Genomic DNA, 18,414 nt, shown 5'->3' with positions numbered 1-18,414 from the left:
GAGCGCACGTAAGCCACATAGAGAGCGACGTTCTGCCCGCTGCGCTCTGCCAATGTTTTTGTTCGTGTATGCAATACGAAACAAACGACGAGCGAGAGATAGACGAAGAGAGCAACGAGCAAAGAGAGCACGAGAGACCCACGCGTTGTTTTTGGGGGCTGCGTTCGGCTCTTGCTCTTATTTGTCGTTGTTGTTGCTGCTGCCGCGGCTGTTGCTAATGCTGAGAGGATGCTTTTTGCTCAGCATTCTGCTGATGTAAACAATTGGGTGAACTTTTGCTGTGTGCTGTTGCCAATAAACCTAGCAACGTGTGCTGTCCACTAAAGAGAGAGCGAGAGGGCGAAAATGAGAGGTAGAGAGTGATATATGAAACAGGAGCTGCTGCGATATTGTTCTGCTACTCTATTCAACTAGTTGTTAAGTTATCCGTTCAATTTAAGCACTGAACATAAATTAGAATTATAGGTGCAGTTTGTATGGAAATTAGTTAAGATCTCAAATGAAAACTGTAATTTTATAATCAAATTATAAAAGATATAATAAAATCAATAATTAATATATTTATAATTAAATGTTAAACTTTTTTCTGTAAATTGAAATTGTAATGTAATAAATTAGATATAATTTAAAATATAAAAAATATGATAAAATCTATTTTTTTAAGTTCTTCTCATTCTTTCAGTATATGCTTCACAGGAATTTAGACAAATTGAAACTATAATTTAATACTTTTGTTATATTAAATTATTATACATTATATATAATATAATCTCATTTTAAAATATTAACCTTTATAAGGCACGTAAAACTTCTGTAAGTCAATCAACTGCAATTGTCAGACCACTGATCATTAGGCGAATAAATATTTACATAATACTCGAGACATAATTTTTGCCAGCCATAAATCTTCTACATATCTGCACCAGATATGAATAGAACGCCCGCGCCTCTCTGCTTATCAGCGGACGCGCTGGTGCTTGGTAAACGCAAATAAACAAGAAACCAAAAACTCAAGACAAAGCGAAAGGGGCGCGCGCCGACAGGAACAACAAACAAATCTGTGAGTGAGCATTATAAACAAAAGAAAATCGATAATGCCCAAGATTGGCAAGAGCAGCAAAAGACGCAGCAGCAGCAGCAGCAGCACCACGCAGTGCACAAAACAAAAACAAAGCAACAAGCAGCAAACAGCTGAAGAGCGCAGCCACAGCCACAGCCATAGCCACAGAGAGCAGCGGCAATTGAGTGAGAGCGCGAGGGTTGCGTTTGCCCTTGGCTGCTGGATGGATAGAACCAAATTCATTAAATGTGTGTATTGGTAGCAGGCGCTGAGAGTCTGCGATTGGCAGAGGCCTCACACTGAGGCTACCGTTAACAATGGCCTGTTTGCATTTGGCGTGGGAGCGAGCGCGCTCAGAGCTGCTCTCTTGCGTTTGGTTGTGTCTCTGTTGCTGACATTTAACAATGCGAACAAATACAAAGGCACACACATACACACACACACACACACCCACGCAGACATTCAATTTGCTGCTTGGTACTGCCTGCAATCAACTTTATTACTCGCTGCCGCCGATGCCGCTGCCGCTGCCTCAGACGATGCTGTCGCAGTTGTTATTTGCTTTTTGCTTGTGTCGTCGTCTGGTTTGAAAAATAAGTTACATACGTTACTGCGACGCCGTCGTCGACGTCGACGTCGACGTCGGCATTCGTATTTATCAATCGTTCGCTCTGTGGGCCATTGCAGTCATATGTCCATCATTTCATACCCTCCATTCCCATTGTTACACTTATCAACATGCATATCTGCATGTGTGTGTGTGTGTGTGTGTGTGCTGATGCTGATGAAGCGTACAGCGCTCGACACACGGTCCAACATTTTGAATGAGATTAATTAACAACAATGCAAATCTTACATGCGGTACGACTATTTACATATATGTATGCATGTAACTATGCGCACATAAAAGTTGTTTATTGTAACTGATTGACTGCCGTGTTGATTGATTGATTGATTGATGAGCCGAGCCGCAGCAGCTAGAAAACTAAACATTTTTACTATAGTTAGTTTAGATTGTTAGAACAGTTTGATTTATGGTCTATTCACTCATCATTCAATCAACAATATTTCCTACTACTATTTTCACTACTTATTGCCTATGGCCTTACTTTATCTTTGTGAACTATTTCAGTTGACTGCTAGGCTCTCAAATAGTTAAGCATTAAATCAATATTATTAATGCACATATTTACAATTGTGGTTTAACTAAATTTTCTGCTACCAACTAAAATTTTTCTACTACTTTTTTATTTACTGCTACTACTACTACTACTACTACTACTACTACTACTACTACTACTACTACTACTACAACTACTACTTCTACAATTTTTGTCTTAACCAGTTAATTTTAAATAAATGCTAACAATCATTTAAACTAACTATAGGCAATTACTTTTTCTGCTACTAAATGAACTTTTTCTACTACTAACTTCAGATCGTTCTACTACTATTTTAATCTTGAACTAGTTCATTTGACTTAAGTGCTCACAAAACATTTAAAAATTCAATCCATATCATTTAGCTACTATATAATTACTTCCACTACCTTTTAGTTTACTACTAACTGTAATTGCTACTACTAAATAACTTTAGTTACTACTTTTCTCTTTAGGAACCAGTTCATTTAGCTCGAAGCCTTGGCCAACATTGAACTCTTTAATTAATAAATTTTAACTACTTAACATTGAGTTCCCAATGCATTTTTCTACTACTAACTGCGCTTTCTTTCTACTACTTTCTGTCTTTGTGAACCATTTGAGTTTGCGGTCCAAGAATTTTAATAGCTGTTTGATTTTTAGCCATTTCTTGACCATTTACTTGTCATTTATTTCAATCTCTGGCCTAGCTGGGTCCAATTAGCAGCGATTGGAAACAAGAACAACATCATCAAGGCAGCAAAAAAAAACTGATGGAAATAGTCGAAAGTCAAATACAGAGAAAACTTTACCCAGGGGCAAAAGTTTGGCAAGTTGAGAACTTGTGAATGAATTATTTAATATTACGCTTGGTACATGGGCAACTTTGCTAGCTTTCAATACGTTTTCTTTTTTCAATTTTCCAGTTTTTCCATTTTGAGCCTGGCCCCGAGAAGTAGTGCCCAATGAGTGAGTAATAAGTACTTGGGTATTTTTCCAATTTATATCTCTCTGCCATTTGCTTGCAAATTGAGGTGAAGTATTTAAAGGCAAAGCCGGCCAGAGGCTTGGGGCGTGGGGCGTGGGGCTTGGGACTTGGGACTTTGACTCATAAATCGACAGACTCTCTGTTGAAAGACACAGTTTTTGATTGTCAGATTTATCTGTTGAGTCGTCGGCGCAGCTGTTTGTGCTTCCATTAAGAATCCATTTAAATATTATCGTGTGGCACATGCAACGTTTCGCTACCGTTTGACAGTTAGCCAAATGAGCAGAGATAAACGCCAAAGGCTTTCCATAAGCTCTGTGCATAATTATGTTTCAGCTATTTAAGTAATTAATTTTGAATTCCAAAACAAATATGATAATTTACTTAAGCTGCTACAGTGGCTGTTGCATCTTTTGTGGCACATTGCAATTAGGAGCCGCCACAAATGAAATTAGTTGTGAAGTTCGCAGGCAAATTCAAATTCAGTTGCATTAAATTTCTTGTTGAACCTGCCACATGCCATATGCCATTTGCCACATGCCACAGTCGCAGTCAAGCGTCTTAATTGTTTACGCTACACGCCGGGCACAAATGATTTTGTCTTTTGATTTTAATTGGATTTAGCGTAGCTCGAATACCCCCAGGCCATATTGATCAAATGGTTGGCCAGCTCGGGCCTAGCCTTTCGCCTTTGTTGCTGGCCATAATCGAATCTGATTGGAAATTTAAGCTGCTTACCTCTAGGGCGTGCATATCATAGAGTTATTTAAGTTTCAGCATAGAAATATTAATAGTTTTGCATTTAAATTTGTTATAGCTGTTTCAGAAAAAAATATCTTTGAGAAACAGAGAACATTATTGAAAAAAACATAAAAAAGTTGTAAGAAATTTATTTAAAGAAGATAAAATAAAATATAAAAAATAAAATAAAAATAAATCAAATATAAATTTCTTTTTGTATGGTATACAGGAATATATTTAAATATTCATTTTGATTTTGCTAAAATATAAAAAAAAATTTAGAACATATAGTAATATAATTAATTTTATATATGTAAAATAAAATACAAAATTGATCTATTTAAATGTTGAATTAAATTATTTAATTTTTGTAGTTTTCTAATTTTTATTTGCATTGAAATTTAAGTAGAGATCAAGAATTGCTTACACTACTCCAGTTTATACGAATACTTATTAATATTATTTCAATTTCAAGTCCTTTTTTAGTTGATACAATTTTTATAAATAAAAAAACTGTTACATATATATATAATACCATTAACTAAGTCAAGACCTATATAAAATATCATAATTAGGTAATTTTCTACCCTTTCAGCTGTACCTTTAATAAAACTAATTTTCATCTTTTAATTAGCTTCGCTTTATGTTCTAAACAGTTTATCAGAACGAATAAAAACTATGCAAAACAATTTGTAAAATTCAGATTCATAGAGAATCTGAAGGTTTTTGGCCGTTCAACCTTTTCAAGCCGCTGCTCCACAAAGTCAAGCGCTCAATTACGTAACTTGGCCGGAAGAGAGCAAGAGGAAAGTTGTGCACCGTCTGCCATCTTGTAATTCTACGTAGTTTTCTATTTTCATTTTTCCTTTTTTTTTGATTATTTTTGGAGCAAAAGCAATGAAAGAAAACAAAGAAATGCGAACGCTGTGCAAATAAATGCAAAATAATATTACGAAAAGTTGACCGAAAACTAACGAAAGAAGCTTGAGAGGGTCTGGGACTGGGGGTTAGAGGCGGAAAGTGAAGGCCCTCGTTGAGTCGTTGCACTTTGCCTGCTCGACTCAGCGCCGCTGCCACTGCTGCTGCGCCTAAAAGCAAACACTTCATTTCTAAATAGAATTTTGCAATTTGCCAAAAGTTTTTCTCGAGCGAGAGTTTCGCTTCTCGCTTTTGCTGTTCGCTTCTCGCTGCCTGTTGGCCATTACTTGTCCATTGATTTCAATACCAATTTTTTTATATTTTTGCTTCTTATTGGCTGCCTTTGTCTGTCCGTTTTGTTCCTTTTTAGCTGTATTTATTTCTTGGCCTCTTTGGCTGCCATTTTAATGCGCAATTTGGCAAAAAAAAATTTTTTGATTTGATTTTTTGGTATCACAAATAGAGACAACTCGACTGCAATAAGGTTCGTAATGTTGATGATGATTATATTAATGGATGATGGAGCAGGCACAAATTCTCTTTAGGGGCCAACAAATTGGATCTATTTCAAATGCTTTGCAAATTTATTGAATATTGCGAAAAGAAATGATATAAATATATAAGTCTATGGCTGAATAAATGTGTATATGGATGAATGAATGAATGATTGAATGAATAAATGTATGAAATGAATGACTGTTTGAAATTATGAATGAATACAAGAGTGCAGAAATTAATGATTGAATGAATAAATGAAAAAAATGAATGACTGTTTGAATTTATGAATGAATGCAAGAGTGCAAAAATGAATGATTGAGTGAATATATGAATGAATGATTGAATGAATAACTGTTTGAATGTATGAATAAATGAATGATTGTAAGAGTGTTTGAATTAATAAATGATTGAATGAATGTATGAAATAATGAATGAATGAATGATTGACTGAATATATTTATTAATGAATGAATGAGTGTTTATATATAAATGAATGTGTAAATGTATGAATGAAATGAATGATTGAGTGAATCTATGAGTGAATGAATGCATGAAGGAATGAAAAGACCGTCTTTTTTTTTCATGAATAAACTTTATTATTCCATATGCTTTTGAGGGATATAAATGAAAAAACACTAAAAGGAAATTAATTAAAAAGCAAAAGTTCGTATCGAGTGGGAGCCAAGCAATTGGAAACTAGCCATGAAGGAAACTCTTCCATTGCTCGGCTGGCACACTCTGTGTACTATCAGGATCAATTTGGTTCAATATGCCTAAGTTCGGGAATTCAGCGGCGGCAGCGGCAGCAGCTTAATGGCGATAACGGTAACGGATGCGGCGGACGGTCTTGTAGCGGTAGCCATCCTTGCCAACCTCGGTGCCCTCGGCGGGCACATCGGCAGCCTTGACCTCAGCAACATCGGCAGCAGGTGCCTCAGCGGGGGGCAGGTACTCGTTGGTGGCCTCAGCGGCGGCAGCATCCTCAGCCTCAGCCTCGCGACGATGGCGACGGAACTTGAGCTTGCGCACGGTCTTGTAACGGTAGCCATCAGCGCCCAGGACGGTCTTCAGCTCGGGGGCCAGCTCCACATCGACAGGGGGCAGATATTCGCTGGAGGGCTCAGCAATCTCGGAGACATCGCGACGATGACGGGCACGGAACTTGAGCTTGCGCACGGTCTTGTAACGGTAGCCATCATCAGCGACCTTGGTGTCGACAGCCTCAACGCCTTCCACAGGCGGCAGATACTCCTGAGTGGGTGGCAGATACTCCTGGCTGGGCACTTCGCGGCGATGGCGCAGTCTCAAGCGGCGCACCGTCTTATAACGGTAGCCATCCTCCGACAAGGCGGCGGCCTCAGCATCGCCAACGGGTGGCAGATACTCAACCGAGGGATCCTGCACAGCGGGATCGGCGGATTGAGCAGCGGCAAAGGCCACCAGGCAGAGGGTGAGTGCGGCTACGAAAAGTTTCTGTGGCAGAAGAATAAGAAGTATAAATTTAGATATTTAATATAGAAAAGTGTTCTAAAAATGTTCCAAGCATGGTCTAAAAATGTTCTAAAAATAGTACAAATATTATTTAGGTCATTTAAGCTACATGTGTCTTGCGTAACTTTTGTATAAATGTGCTAATAATTTTTAGTACATTTTAGTACACATTTACTAAGCTTTGTATATACTAGTATATACAAGAATGATTAGCGCACTTCACAAATGACTACTTTCTATATTTTAGTACATCTGTACTAAATCGTTTCCTGGCACACTTTAGTACACTCACCATGCTGTAAGTTTAGTTCTTGTGCACAAAACGAACTAGGCGAACTGACTGAAGATGTTACTGTGTCGTAGGTATTGAACCCAATGATGCCTTGGTCCAATTTGCAAAGCGTATTTATAGCGAAAATGTTGGATTTGGATCATCCGCAGCTCAAATCTGGTTTTCATTAACAGAGTCAAAAATAATTGAAATAAAAAAATCAATTAAACAAATGAAATGTAGAGCCAAGTCAAGTGCGCATCAAAAAAGAGCTAGAGATGACGACAGCCCGTCTTTGGCTCTATTAACCACTTGATAATGTGGCTATGACGAACCACCAACAAGCCAACAACCAACAGCTAGCAACGTCCGCCTTCAACTCTTAGTTGGCCACGCACTTGAGCACAATTATTTTTGGATCAGGTTTTTGCATGTGAAGTGGAATGATTTTTGTTCGGCTCTCGAAACGAAACGAAACGTTTTCTCATTACAATTGCTGGCAATATATGTAGATTGGCTACCGTTTAGAGTTCCGCTTACAATAGACTGATTGCGTTTCATAAATTTTATTTGATCATAAAATGTTGATCTATTTTCATAGTTAATTTTTACCAACTTTTTAGCACACACTCAAGAGGCTCTTCGCTCGAGTACCTCAATAGAACGCTTGAAACGTTCTCTGACCTTGAATATTGCTACAGATTTCAGATTTTAGATTTCAAATTTCAGATTTGATTTGAATGAACATTCTTTCTTGAGTTTTCATCAAATTTGTTTCCTGCTTTGTGCGCAGCACTTGAAGTTATTAACAGAGTATTATGCGTATTATTATTATATCATGCTGCGCTGCGCATTATTTTGTAATTATTGTCGAGTTATTATCGTTTAGTTGTAATTTAAATACGTCTTTAAAAATTATTACATATATTAATTGCGTTTTATTGCTCGTTCTGAAAGGTCTTTGCCAAAGCAAAATGCTGAAGTCTCTTTTGTCTATTTTTGGCAAATTTGCGATTTATTTATAAAGCAATTAAATACATTTATATTTGCTCTGAAGTGCACAAAGAGCAAAAAAAAAAAAAAAAACTTGGAAATTTGGTAAGAAAGCATTTGATGTATCAGGCAATGCCAACAGATCGTGCTGTTGATTGACTGCTCTTTTTTCACGTTACGTAAATTGTTATACATATATATATTTATTTTATGCATATATGTATATTCAACTATTTAACGATTTAAATGCCCATCAAGTGTATAACTTGCTGGGGCACTTCATTTCCTGCGTATACTTAATAAGTCTATCCTCATGCTATAATTTAATCTTTAATCTTTATATAATTTATAGATATTTCTTTTATCAACTAATCAAGCTTTAAAATGCATTAAAATTTTCGATAAAATACTTGATGAAATATAGGAATATATGTATTAAAAAAAATATATTTATATATTTATTTTATATATATAAATCACCTTTGTGTGGCAAGATCTTTACCGAGCATCGTTTGATATCAAAACATAAACCTTGATTTTCATAGTAAACTATAGAAATTGAACTGCAATGAAATACATAAGAACTTATCTTTTATACAAAAACAATTCATATAAAGTAGATATATATTTCATATATAAATTACATTGAAGTTCTCCTCTTAATACCTTTATTGCCTTTCAGCTACGCTCACATCATTACACCTGCCTACCTGGTCAGAGGTTTGCTCATTAATAATTTGTAAGTCCCATTTTTTGGTAGCTGCTCACACTCTGTCACTTGACTGTAGACCCAATTTTTGTTGCTTTGTGTTGCACTGTCCAGCATTAATTCATTTCAAGTGCATATAAAAATGCGATCAACACTTGGCAAACACAGACAGCGCGCAAATACAAATGACAGTAATTATAAAAAATAATAAAAAGAAAAACAACAACGAGAATGGCAATAAATGCAATAATATGCAGCTGGCTAAGAGTTATGCATTAAACATTGCCAGAGTCATTTAATTGGCCACGCCCTCTGCAGAGCAGTGTTTCGATTGTTTGATAAGGCAAAATTGTTTACACGCTGTATAAGGACAATGGCTAAAAGGGCATGGTGGGGGCTGGTGGAAGCAGCGGAGGTACTACACCTTTGCCAGGATATGCTGTGCATTAAAATGAAATTAAATGGATGCGCTGGCAATTTGTGTTGCTGTTGTTGTTGCTGCTGCTGCTGATACTGTCAGTGTTGCAACAAGCGTTGCTGCTGTTGCATATTTTATGAAATGCATCGTGTGATAGAGGGGCAGCAGCTACGTTCGCTTGTTTGTTTGCAATCCATTTTTTGGGCCGAGGGGGCGAAGAGGGGAAACCATTTAAAACGCATTTTGCAACCGTGGAAGTAGTCGAATAGGCCGTCACACAGGACGTATGCGTAATATCAGCAACAGCAACAGCAACAGCAAATGCAACATGAGCAATAACAAATACAACGGCAGTAATAAATCGACAGTAAATCCATTTCAAATAGACCGAGGGCTATATTCTGACTATATGGCTGAGCGATGCAGACATCAGTGCAAATACGCAGCAAAAAACGAGTTTTTGATATATTGAAAAAGCATCGCACACTAATCTCGCTATATTTATTACAATTGTCAGACGTTAATACTCTAAATATTACATTTTTTATTATTAATTATTTAATAAAAAACATGTTAACATAATTAGTCTGGCTTTTGATATATTTCTAATAGAATTTATGCATAAATAAATTAAATTATTGGGCATTAATTAATTAACTGCAAAAAATTGACTTTTTATTATTTAAAAAAAAAAAAACGAAAATAAGTAAAACAATTTTTTGCCAATATGTATAAAACATATAAATGACAATTTAATTAGAGCGAACTTCAATATGAATTCTTTTTAGCGTAACATTTACAAAATACGATATTCGATAAATTAAATGAAGCGTGTCATTCGAGTAACTGCCAGCAATTACCATTTCAGAAGATTAATGCAATATACGACATACGATATTTGATATAATTCATAATCTAATAAGAGCATGCATTTGCAATACACCAGATATACGAAATACGGTATTCGATTTATCACTAACAATTGGGAGCGTGCAATACAGCCAACTTCCTACGATACAATATACAACATACGATATTCGATATATTTTCTCAAATGAAAGCGTGCTACTTAGCCAACTTCCTCTTGTTGCCATTTTCAATATATAAGCTTGTATACGATATTCGACATACGACATTCGATATATTTCGAATTAATGATATACGAAACACGACATACAAATATATTTCGAGACAATGTGAACTACTTCCAGCAGTTGTCGTTTGCCATGCGACAAACGACATACGATATATTTGAAGCAAATGAGAAACTACTTTCAATCTGCGTACCTCTAGCAGTTACCGTTATCAATGCATCAGTTTACACAACCTGTGTAAAGGGTAGGCAAAGGCAAACACAATTGCAGTAACCAGATCTGCTGGCTCGCTCCCACGCCATAGCTGCGATACGCTGTCTCGCTCGCGCACAAGGCTTAACTTATCTGCTTGTGCGTGTACTCAATTGTCACTCTGTGTGTGTGTGTCCATGTGAGTATGCTGTCTGCCTGTCTATTTGTGTGTGTGTGTGTGTTTGTGCGTCATCTCGTGTGTCTTTGACTCGCTGCCATGATAATGTGTCATTATATTAAAAGCTTTGCAAATACGCCACCTACCGGGCAGAAGTTGTACTCCCAGGGCAGCTATGCAGCTCAGCTTGGAAATTTCATTAGCGTTTCAGCATTTGCGTCCTGGTTACATTGTTGTTGTTGCTGCTGCTGCTGGTGTGTTTGTGTGTTGGCCATAAAACTAAGATGCCATTGGGAATTAGCTTAACCAGCAAAGCCTGCCCCTGCCAAGTAAGCGTATGAGTGTCTGTGTGTTGGCTTCAAGTGCAACCTCAAAGTAGGCAATTAATTTGTTAATTGCCGTGAATATTGTTGGCCAAATTGATGGCATTTGACATGGCTGAAACCCAAATTTGTCCAGCCATGCTTCAAGTAAATTGAGTTTTCACGCGGTCAACATATCCAAACTGTTAAGCGAAATGATTTCAATATGGACACAAAATTATATAGCATAGAGAAAGGCAAGACTAACTAACAGATGCCGCCCTCCCAGTGATTCTCTTTTCATTTTGTAACAAATATTTTCTGTTCTATTATTCCGACTGTCAATTAAGCTGCCAACTTTAAAGCTAGTTGAACGCGCGCTAATTGCATTTGATGTGACTAAATATATAAACGCATAAAAATGGTTGCAATTTATATTTATTTATGCACAGCAGGCGCCTGGCAAAATAAACAAGCTAAATAATATTTAACAAGGGTAAATAGGAATGCGTGTGTGCAGCCTACACATAGTTAAAATGCTTTTTGGTTTTTGTGGAAGAGTCGCGCATTGAGGCATTTAACCAAATTCATCATACGCACTGTTGCACAGCTGGCACCTCTCAACAATGACAACAAAAATGGGCAAAGGCGGATAAGGGTAACTATGATTATATGTATATTCTGTTGACCGTAATGAAAAGATCAAAAGGACATCAAATGGTTATTCATGGACAATGCTTGCAATGGGAGTTGTGCATGGCTGAACAAAAACAAATGCAAAACAATTCAGCTCATAAAATTGTGTATAATCTATGATATATATATATTTGCATGACAAAAGATTAAAAAGTTAAAAAAAAATAAAGCAATGAGAGCTACCTAGTCGAAGTAGTAGCTGGTGGAGAGTAGTAAAAGGTAGTAGTAAAAGAGAGTAGTAAGAGATATAAGTAGTAGATGGTAGTAGTAAATAGTAGTAGTAGAAAAAAGTAGTATACAGACTATGAATATTGTAATTGTAAATAATAATAGTAGATAGTAATAGTAGTAGTAAGTTATAATAGTAGTAAAAGAAGTACCAGATAGTAGTAGATAATAGTAGGAGATAGTAGTGGTAGGTAGTGTAAGTAGATTTTAGAAGATAGATAGAAGTAGTAGATATTAGTAGCAGTAAATATTAGTAGTAGTTAGTAATAGCAGATAGTAGCTCTAGATAGTAGTATTAGTAAATAATAGTAGAATAAAGTATTCGATAATAAACTTGTAGTAGATAGTAGTAGTTGACAGATAGGAAATATTACCAGTAGTATTACTAGAAGTTGATAGTAATAGTACTACCATTCATAGTAGACTTAGGTTGCGCTTCGCCTTTCCCTTTAGTAAATAGTTAAGATTAAAGACCTTTCTCATTTCTTTAGTATTCAAGATTCTTTGATCCCGATGTAGATTAGCTTGCTTATCAAACTATATCTAGGCTAGCACAACTCAAGCTTGACTTTATTTCATTTCAATGTTAATCAACTTCAAATATGAATAAAATCCCTTTTAAAAATCTGATGAAAATTAATTTCAATTTTCATAAAAGGGAAAATGAATATTACAAATAAAGTTAATATTTATTTATTTATAGTTTTAATGTTGATGTTTCCTAGTTTTTTTCACTCGAAGTAAAAGCAATTTCGCCATTTTTTAATCACAGCTATTGAAGCTTGCTTTTTGCTTGATTGTCCTTGCAGTTCATAAATGTCATGTGTATTTCATGAAACACCTGTCATCAACATTATCATCGGCTGCTGCCCATTCCCACCGGAAAACATTCGCATCCGCATCCGCACTCTCATCCGCATCCGCATCCGCTGGCCTCATCAGCAACATCATTAAGACCCGCCGCATGACATGGTTCAAAAGTTGTTGTCGTTTTACTTTTTTTCTTCCGTTCGTTTAGCATATGTTGAAAATGTTCGCATAATGGTCCCTTAATCCCCAGCCTGGATTGCTGCACAAGCCACGCCCCGTACCCCGCTGTGCCAGCCCCCCTCCCATGCAGCGTTAACCACTCGACGACAGTTTTTGCTGTTTGGGCTGCTGTCAAATAATATTTATATACTATTTGAATAAAGCGCGGATTATTTTCTTAATTGATGCAGATCGACCTATTATTCGGGTATTTATAGTCTAGCCCCGGGGCGTTCACTTTCCAACTCAGTTTCACATATTTTTGCAATTAAATTTTTTGAGCAGAAAAAACCTATTTCGGGTTGTGGTCAGCATCATTTCATACGCGCCAAAAGTTAATTTCATTTTGTTGACCGCATGTTAAATTTGCAAACTTTTTGACTTTGAGCACGGACACTAAATAGTTAGAGAGCGAGGCTTAGGCGCTGTGGGCGTGGCCAGCGATAGTTGAGCTATAGTCGTTAATAATTTTTCGTAGACTTCAAAACCTGCTGTGAGCTGTGAGGGGTAATTGATTTAAATTATATCAAATTCTAATTGATTTTTTTATGACTAAAGGTCTGATAAATAGGAAGATGAAGTAGAAATAGCTGCAGATTGAGACGAAAATATTTTATAACATATAAATTCTTGATTTTATTTTTAAATTTTATTTTAAAATATTTTATGGAATATTTGTATACAAAAAATAATAAAAATTAATATAAATGAATTGAAGTTTATTATATTATACAATAAAGTTTTGTTTTGATAATAAGAATAAATTATTTAATATTTGGGATCACATCAAAGACTTAAATGAGAATTATTATTCTTACAAATTTCCCTCTCTTCCCTAGTATTATAAATAAAATTCCTATAATACCCAAAATTCTATCACTTACAAATGTTTGGAACATCTACATAATTGGTGTATTAGAAATGCTAATGCCGACATGTCTGCAGCTCAATTGTTTTAGAATTGAATTTCAAAATAGTTGCAGAAAATCGTTTGTTTTTTTCGCCCTGTTTTTTGGGCAGGCTTTTGCCGTGTGGCAGGTTACAGGATTAAGCACTTAACGACAATTTCAGGCACGCATTTTAAATTAATTATGCGTTATTTATAAATAAATGAAATGCACACGCAACGAGCACACAAAATGATGTGCAATGGGAGTTGAATGCCACACGAGGATGCACAGCCAGAGGATTTGACGCTGAAAAACCGCAGGACGAACATGTTGCGCTTAAAATACTTTGCTAATTTTTCGCTAATATTTGCCAGGTGGCTGTTGCTGAAGCTCTGTGCTGCTGTTGCCGCTGTTGTTGTTGCTGGTCGTTTGGTTTGTCTGCCTGTCGGAAATAACAAATATTTAAACGTATTTAATTAAAACTCACAAATGAAACCGCAGCGCGCCAAGCGCTCCAAGCCGCTTCTCATGTTGAGCCTCTTGCCACACGCTACCAATGCCGTTTGCATTACATTTTATGCTGGCACACACACACACACACACACACACACACTTACACATGTATACATAAACGTGGCTCAAATTATTGTTTATTTATTTACAGCTACAGTCACGCGTATAAGTATTTGTATTTGCATTGGCCTATCTCTTTCGCCCACTATATGCGAGTGTGTGTGCTTGTTTGTGGTGTGCGAGCGTGTGTGTGTGTGGTCTTCTAAAGCGTTTTATTCTGCTCGGCTTACCTAACACTTGAACCCAGCAAATACACTAACTATCTAAAATAAAGCTCAAATACTTTGGCTAGATTTTATTAGTCGTATACATACAAGTCTTATACAATATAAGCTGGTTTCTTTTTTGAAACTTTTGTTAAATAAATATTTAAATATTTAAATATTTTCAATTTATTTGCATAAGTGATGCGCCTTTCCAGTTAGAGCATTGCGCAGCAATTGGCTGTCGAAATGTTTGTTTTGTGTTGCATGCTTTTAGGCTGAACATTTTATTGTTTGATCGCTTGTGTGAATCAAATTGCGTTGCATACTTTCGAGCGCTTATTGTAATTTGAGGCGGCCTCATAGGCATTGCGCATACGTCATGTTGGCCTAAGAGGCAAACAATTTAAAATGATTGTACTTTTTCCTAAGCAAGACAGAGAAAACAATAAAAATTTAGATTTTTTGAGTATTCTTTATTTATCTATTTTATCTACGTTTAGTTAATTGAAAATGCTTTTTTGGGCATTGCCAAACTCTTTCCCTCACTGAAACTATGCTGCTAAGACTAAAGAGTACTAAGGAAGCTGCGCTAAATGACAGCGTGTGAAAAATTGCATTCATACGCAGATGTGAGCACAATAAAGGCTACAGAAAGTCAAAAGAGAATACACTGCAAGAAATGTAGCAGTTGCTTTAAGGGCTCAGCATTTGATACGCGGCAACGAGAAATGTATAAATGAGTCCGACCCCAACAAGAAAATAAAACAAAGGCAAGTGAAAAGCGTGTCTAGGCAAAGATACACAAAAACGATTTTATTTTCCCAATGACGCTTTGTTGGCCCTACTCTTTTAGCTCACTTGACCAAGCGAGTGTGTGGGTGTGTGTTTGTTGGCATTATCCAAGCAACTTTCATCTGGCTTTTCAGCTTGAGTTTGCGTTTTTCACTTGCCTCCGTATTATTTACCCAACTGCGAGAGAAAGACGAGGCTGAGCTGAGGGCGCACAAAGCCAGCTTATTTGCCATTTAACTAAGCTGGTTAGCCAACTATTTAGAGTCGACTACAGCAGCAGCAATAGCAGTACTTTAGCCTCTATCTATCTCTATCTCTAAGTCAATGTACTTATTCTTTATCAAAGCACGAAGTAACATTGTTAAAATATAAAATATATATTTATATATTATTCATTTACACCACGAATTTCAAGTTGCTGATCATCTCTTTAGCTACTTTCCTGGTGAGATTTTTGCCTAAAAAATCGGCGGTTACTTGCCCGAAATAAATTATATAGCCGATAATCATCCAGAACAGATAAGCTATGCAGGCGCTCCCCGACATTTTCGACACTAGAAATAGATTCAGCCAAATGCTAACGCAAGGTATGACCGGCACACAGGGCGCTTTGAATGGCGGAAAATCCGTTGACTTCGGCTGCAGATTAATCATTATAATGCAGAGGATGTTTAAAATACCTATGGAGGCTGCCAGCATAATGAGCCACAGATCGTGTATGACGGGACGGAACTTTAAAACCACACAGAACGACGCAGAAAGTAGCAGAAAAATGTATAGAAACATTCGAGCTGTGTATTGAGAAAGTGCATTCGATCTCTTCTCACGTGGTTTTTTAACGATCTGACTCATAGCCCGCTTAAAGTTGATATCCTTGCCATTATTCCCAGCGGCATTATCAACATCATCGACCTTATAATGCATCAAAATAACTCCAATGGCCACAATAGTATAGGCCAGCATAACACCAATTATGGACAGCTCGATCAAGAAGTCAAAGCTTATGATCAACGCCAAGAAAGCTATATAAATAGAAATTAAAATCGATAAGGATGATATGGGAAATAATCTGAGATAGGATATTTATGAACGGCTATAGTCTGGCCAACTTACCCGCCATTATGCCAGTGAGAACGGTGACTATCATAGACGCCCTTGTCAAGCTTTGTGTGTAAGCAAAACATTTGAACATAAGTGCATCCTCAGCCATGGCATGCATGATAGGCGGCATCGAAAACATGAAGTTCAGCAACGACATAATCAATGCCAGCACAGAGCCAACGATGACGCACCAACATACACTGTCCAAATTGTAATATTTAAAGGCGGATACTATTGGGGTAAACGGATTGAGGAGATAGTAGGGTATCATGGCAGTCAATATGTTTGTCACCACAAAGTAGGTACAGAATACGATTAGCATTGATATGAAAATCGCCATGGGTACATAATGATTGGAATTGATAACATCGCCATTGAGGGGGGTGATGCAATTGAGTCCAACGATGCCAAAAACGCAGATCGCTGCGCCCCTGAATAGGCCCTCCAAAGTGTACGGAAAGTAGCCACCAGAGCCTGCGCCTATGGGCACTTCACTTGAACTGCGACTCCAGTTTTTCATATCGGCTAAAGAAAGAAATCAACTGAATAGAGTTGAATGAAAGCTCAAACTAAATATATATATACAAAATGTGGTGCCAGCGATAATGATAATGCAAATGGTTATCAGGTTGATGATAGTGAGCACCAGATTCAGCCACATCGATTGCTTAGCGCCGCAGGCAAGAAGACATGATCCAAGCAGGATTAGGGCAAAGGACAGAAAGTCCAGATATGTTGACGTAAAGCTGCAGTTTAATGTTAAAATACTTTGAAATGCATTCGACAGCTTGTCATCTAGTAGCACATTCAGATAAGAAGAAAGGCCACGTGCCGCAGACGCCGTGCTCGTCATATACTCAAGCAGCATGCTCCAGCCGACGGTGAAGGCCACAAACTCGCCCATGATGACATAGCTATATATGTAGGCACTGCCAGAATGCGGAACTCGCGACGAAAGCTCCGCTATACAGAGTACAGCAAAGAGCGAAGCCAACACTGCTATGGTAACGCTTACTGTAATTGCCGGGCCAGTCATTTGTAGCACAACCTGCCCGACCAGCACATAGATGCCGAGACCCAAAGACCCGCCCAAGCCCATTATAATCAAGCTATGGATCCTGACATAATTCTTCGGTTTGGAGTCATCAGTCGTGATTACTCTGCGACGCTTCAAACGTTCAAGCAAATACATTACAAATATCTTTAATTAAAAATTTTTCACGCCGTCAAACTTCGTACAAATTTTGTCTTGCCCAGCTGTAAAAAAATATATATTAATATATAGGAAAAAAGCGAATATTCATATATTTAAAATTAGATGTTTAAAGTGAAATGTTGTATCAGATGTTGTATATAGAAATCCTTTATCTTGTTGCCGGTCAAGTTTCCACCGATTGCGAGATTAGATTAGCTAAGAATTAACCAAGATACATGACTAACTAATAGATACCCTGTATATAGTTAGTGTTTGATTTGCCAACACTCTAAGTTTTACTACGTTTCGCCTTAAGTTCTTTTGAGAGGTTTTTCTGAACTGTACAGTTCATAATTTAGTTAAACTTAAATATATATCACATTTATATACGTTCTAAGCAACAGTCTTTCATAAATTTTGTTGAATAAAATTTCACAATAACTGAAGCCAGAAAAACAAGGCTACATCGACTCAGTATACAGCATCCATGTGATCCCAAGATGCCTTTTTTTTCCTGTCACATATGACTGTTGTCAACAAAACCCTGGGTAAGTAGTATAAAAAGAGAAGTCCATGTGGGGTAAGAAACACAAATGCTAAAGTTATTTTTATAATGCAAACTGATAAGTTTTAACCTTCATTTGTTTGCTTTTTTTGTAGATCAAAATCCAATGACAAAACACTTTTTTTCTATTATTTATATATTTTGTTT

At 36.8% G+C, this 18,414-nt stretch overlaps 2 protein-coding genes across 2 annotated transcripts; both read right to left on the bottom strand.

Moving 5' to 3' along the window:
• Positions 1-6,154: 6,154 nt before the first annotated feature.
• LOC111592876 lies at positions 6,155-14,988 on the bottom strand. Its single transcript, XM_030225699.1, has 2 exons — positions 14,941-14,988; positions 6,155-6,817 (listed from the first exon to the last, which is right to left on the bottom strand). Exons 1-2 carry the CDS (start codon positions 14,986-14,988, stop codon positions 6,155-6,157), a joined length of 711 nt encoding a protein of 236 aa, XP_030081559.1.
• An 814-nt stretch (positions 14,989-15,802) lies between these two features.
• Positions 15,803-18,159, bottom strand: LOC111592877 (cationic amino acid transporter 3-like). Its single transcript, XM_023305327.2, has 4 exons — positions 17,958-18,159; positions 17,093-17,764; positions 16,520-17,032; positions 15,803-16,428 (listed from the first exon to the last, which is right to left on the bottom strand). Exons 2-4 carry the CDS (start codon positions 17,697-17,699, stop codon positions 15,803-15,805), a joined length of 1,746 nt encoding a protein of 581 aa, XP_023161095.2. The 5' UTR covers positions 17,700-17,764; positions 17,958-18,159.
• Positions 18,160-18,414: the final 255 nt, after the last annotated feature.

The sequence above is a fragment of the Drosophila hydei genome, unplaced genomic scaffold, assembly GCF_003285905.1.
Source record: "Drosophila hydei strain 15085-1641.00,03,60 unplaced genomic scaffold, DhydRS2 tig00000001-arrow-pilon, whole genome shotgun sequence".
NCBI lineage: Eukaryota > Metazoa > Arthropoda > Insecta > Diptera > Drosophilidae > Drosophila > Drosophila hydei.
This window is presented reverse-complemented; position numbering and strand designations above follow the sequence as displayed.

What these genes read in the sequence shown, in the direction of transcription:
- LOC111592877 (XM_023305327.2), bottom strand. Translation starts at nt 17,699, where the DNA reads ATGTATTTGCTTGAACGTTTGAAGCGTCGCAGAGTAATCACGACTGAT. An exon ending in TATCGCTGGCACCACATTTT is followed by an intron (nt 17,033 to 17,092) that starts GTATATATATAT and finishes TTCTTTCTTTAG; the next exon opens with CCGATATGAAAAACTGGAGT. An exon ending in TCTCACTGGCATAATGGCGG is followed by an intron (nt 16,429 to 16,519) that starts GTAAGTTGGCCA and finishes CTATTTATATAG; the next exon opens with CTTTCTTGGCGTTGATCATA.
- LOC111592876 (XM_030225699.1), bottom strand. Translation starts at nt 14,988, where the DNA reads ATGCGCAATGCCTATGAGGCCGCCTCAAATTACAATAAGCGCTCGAAA. An exon ending in ATTACAATAAGCGCTCGAAA is followed by an intron (nt 6,818 to 14,940) that starts GTATGCAACGCA and finishes CTTCTGCCACAG; the next exon opens with AAACTTTTCGTAGCCGCACT.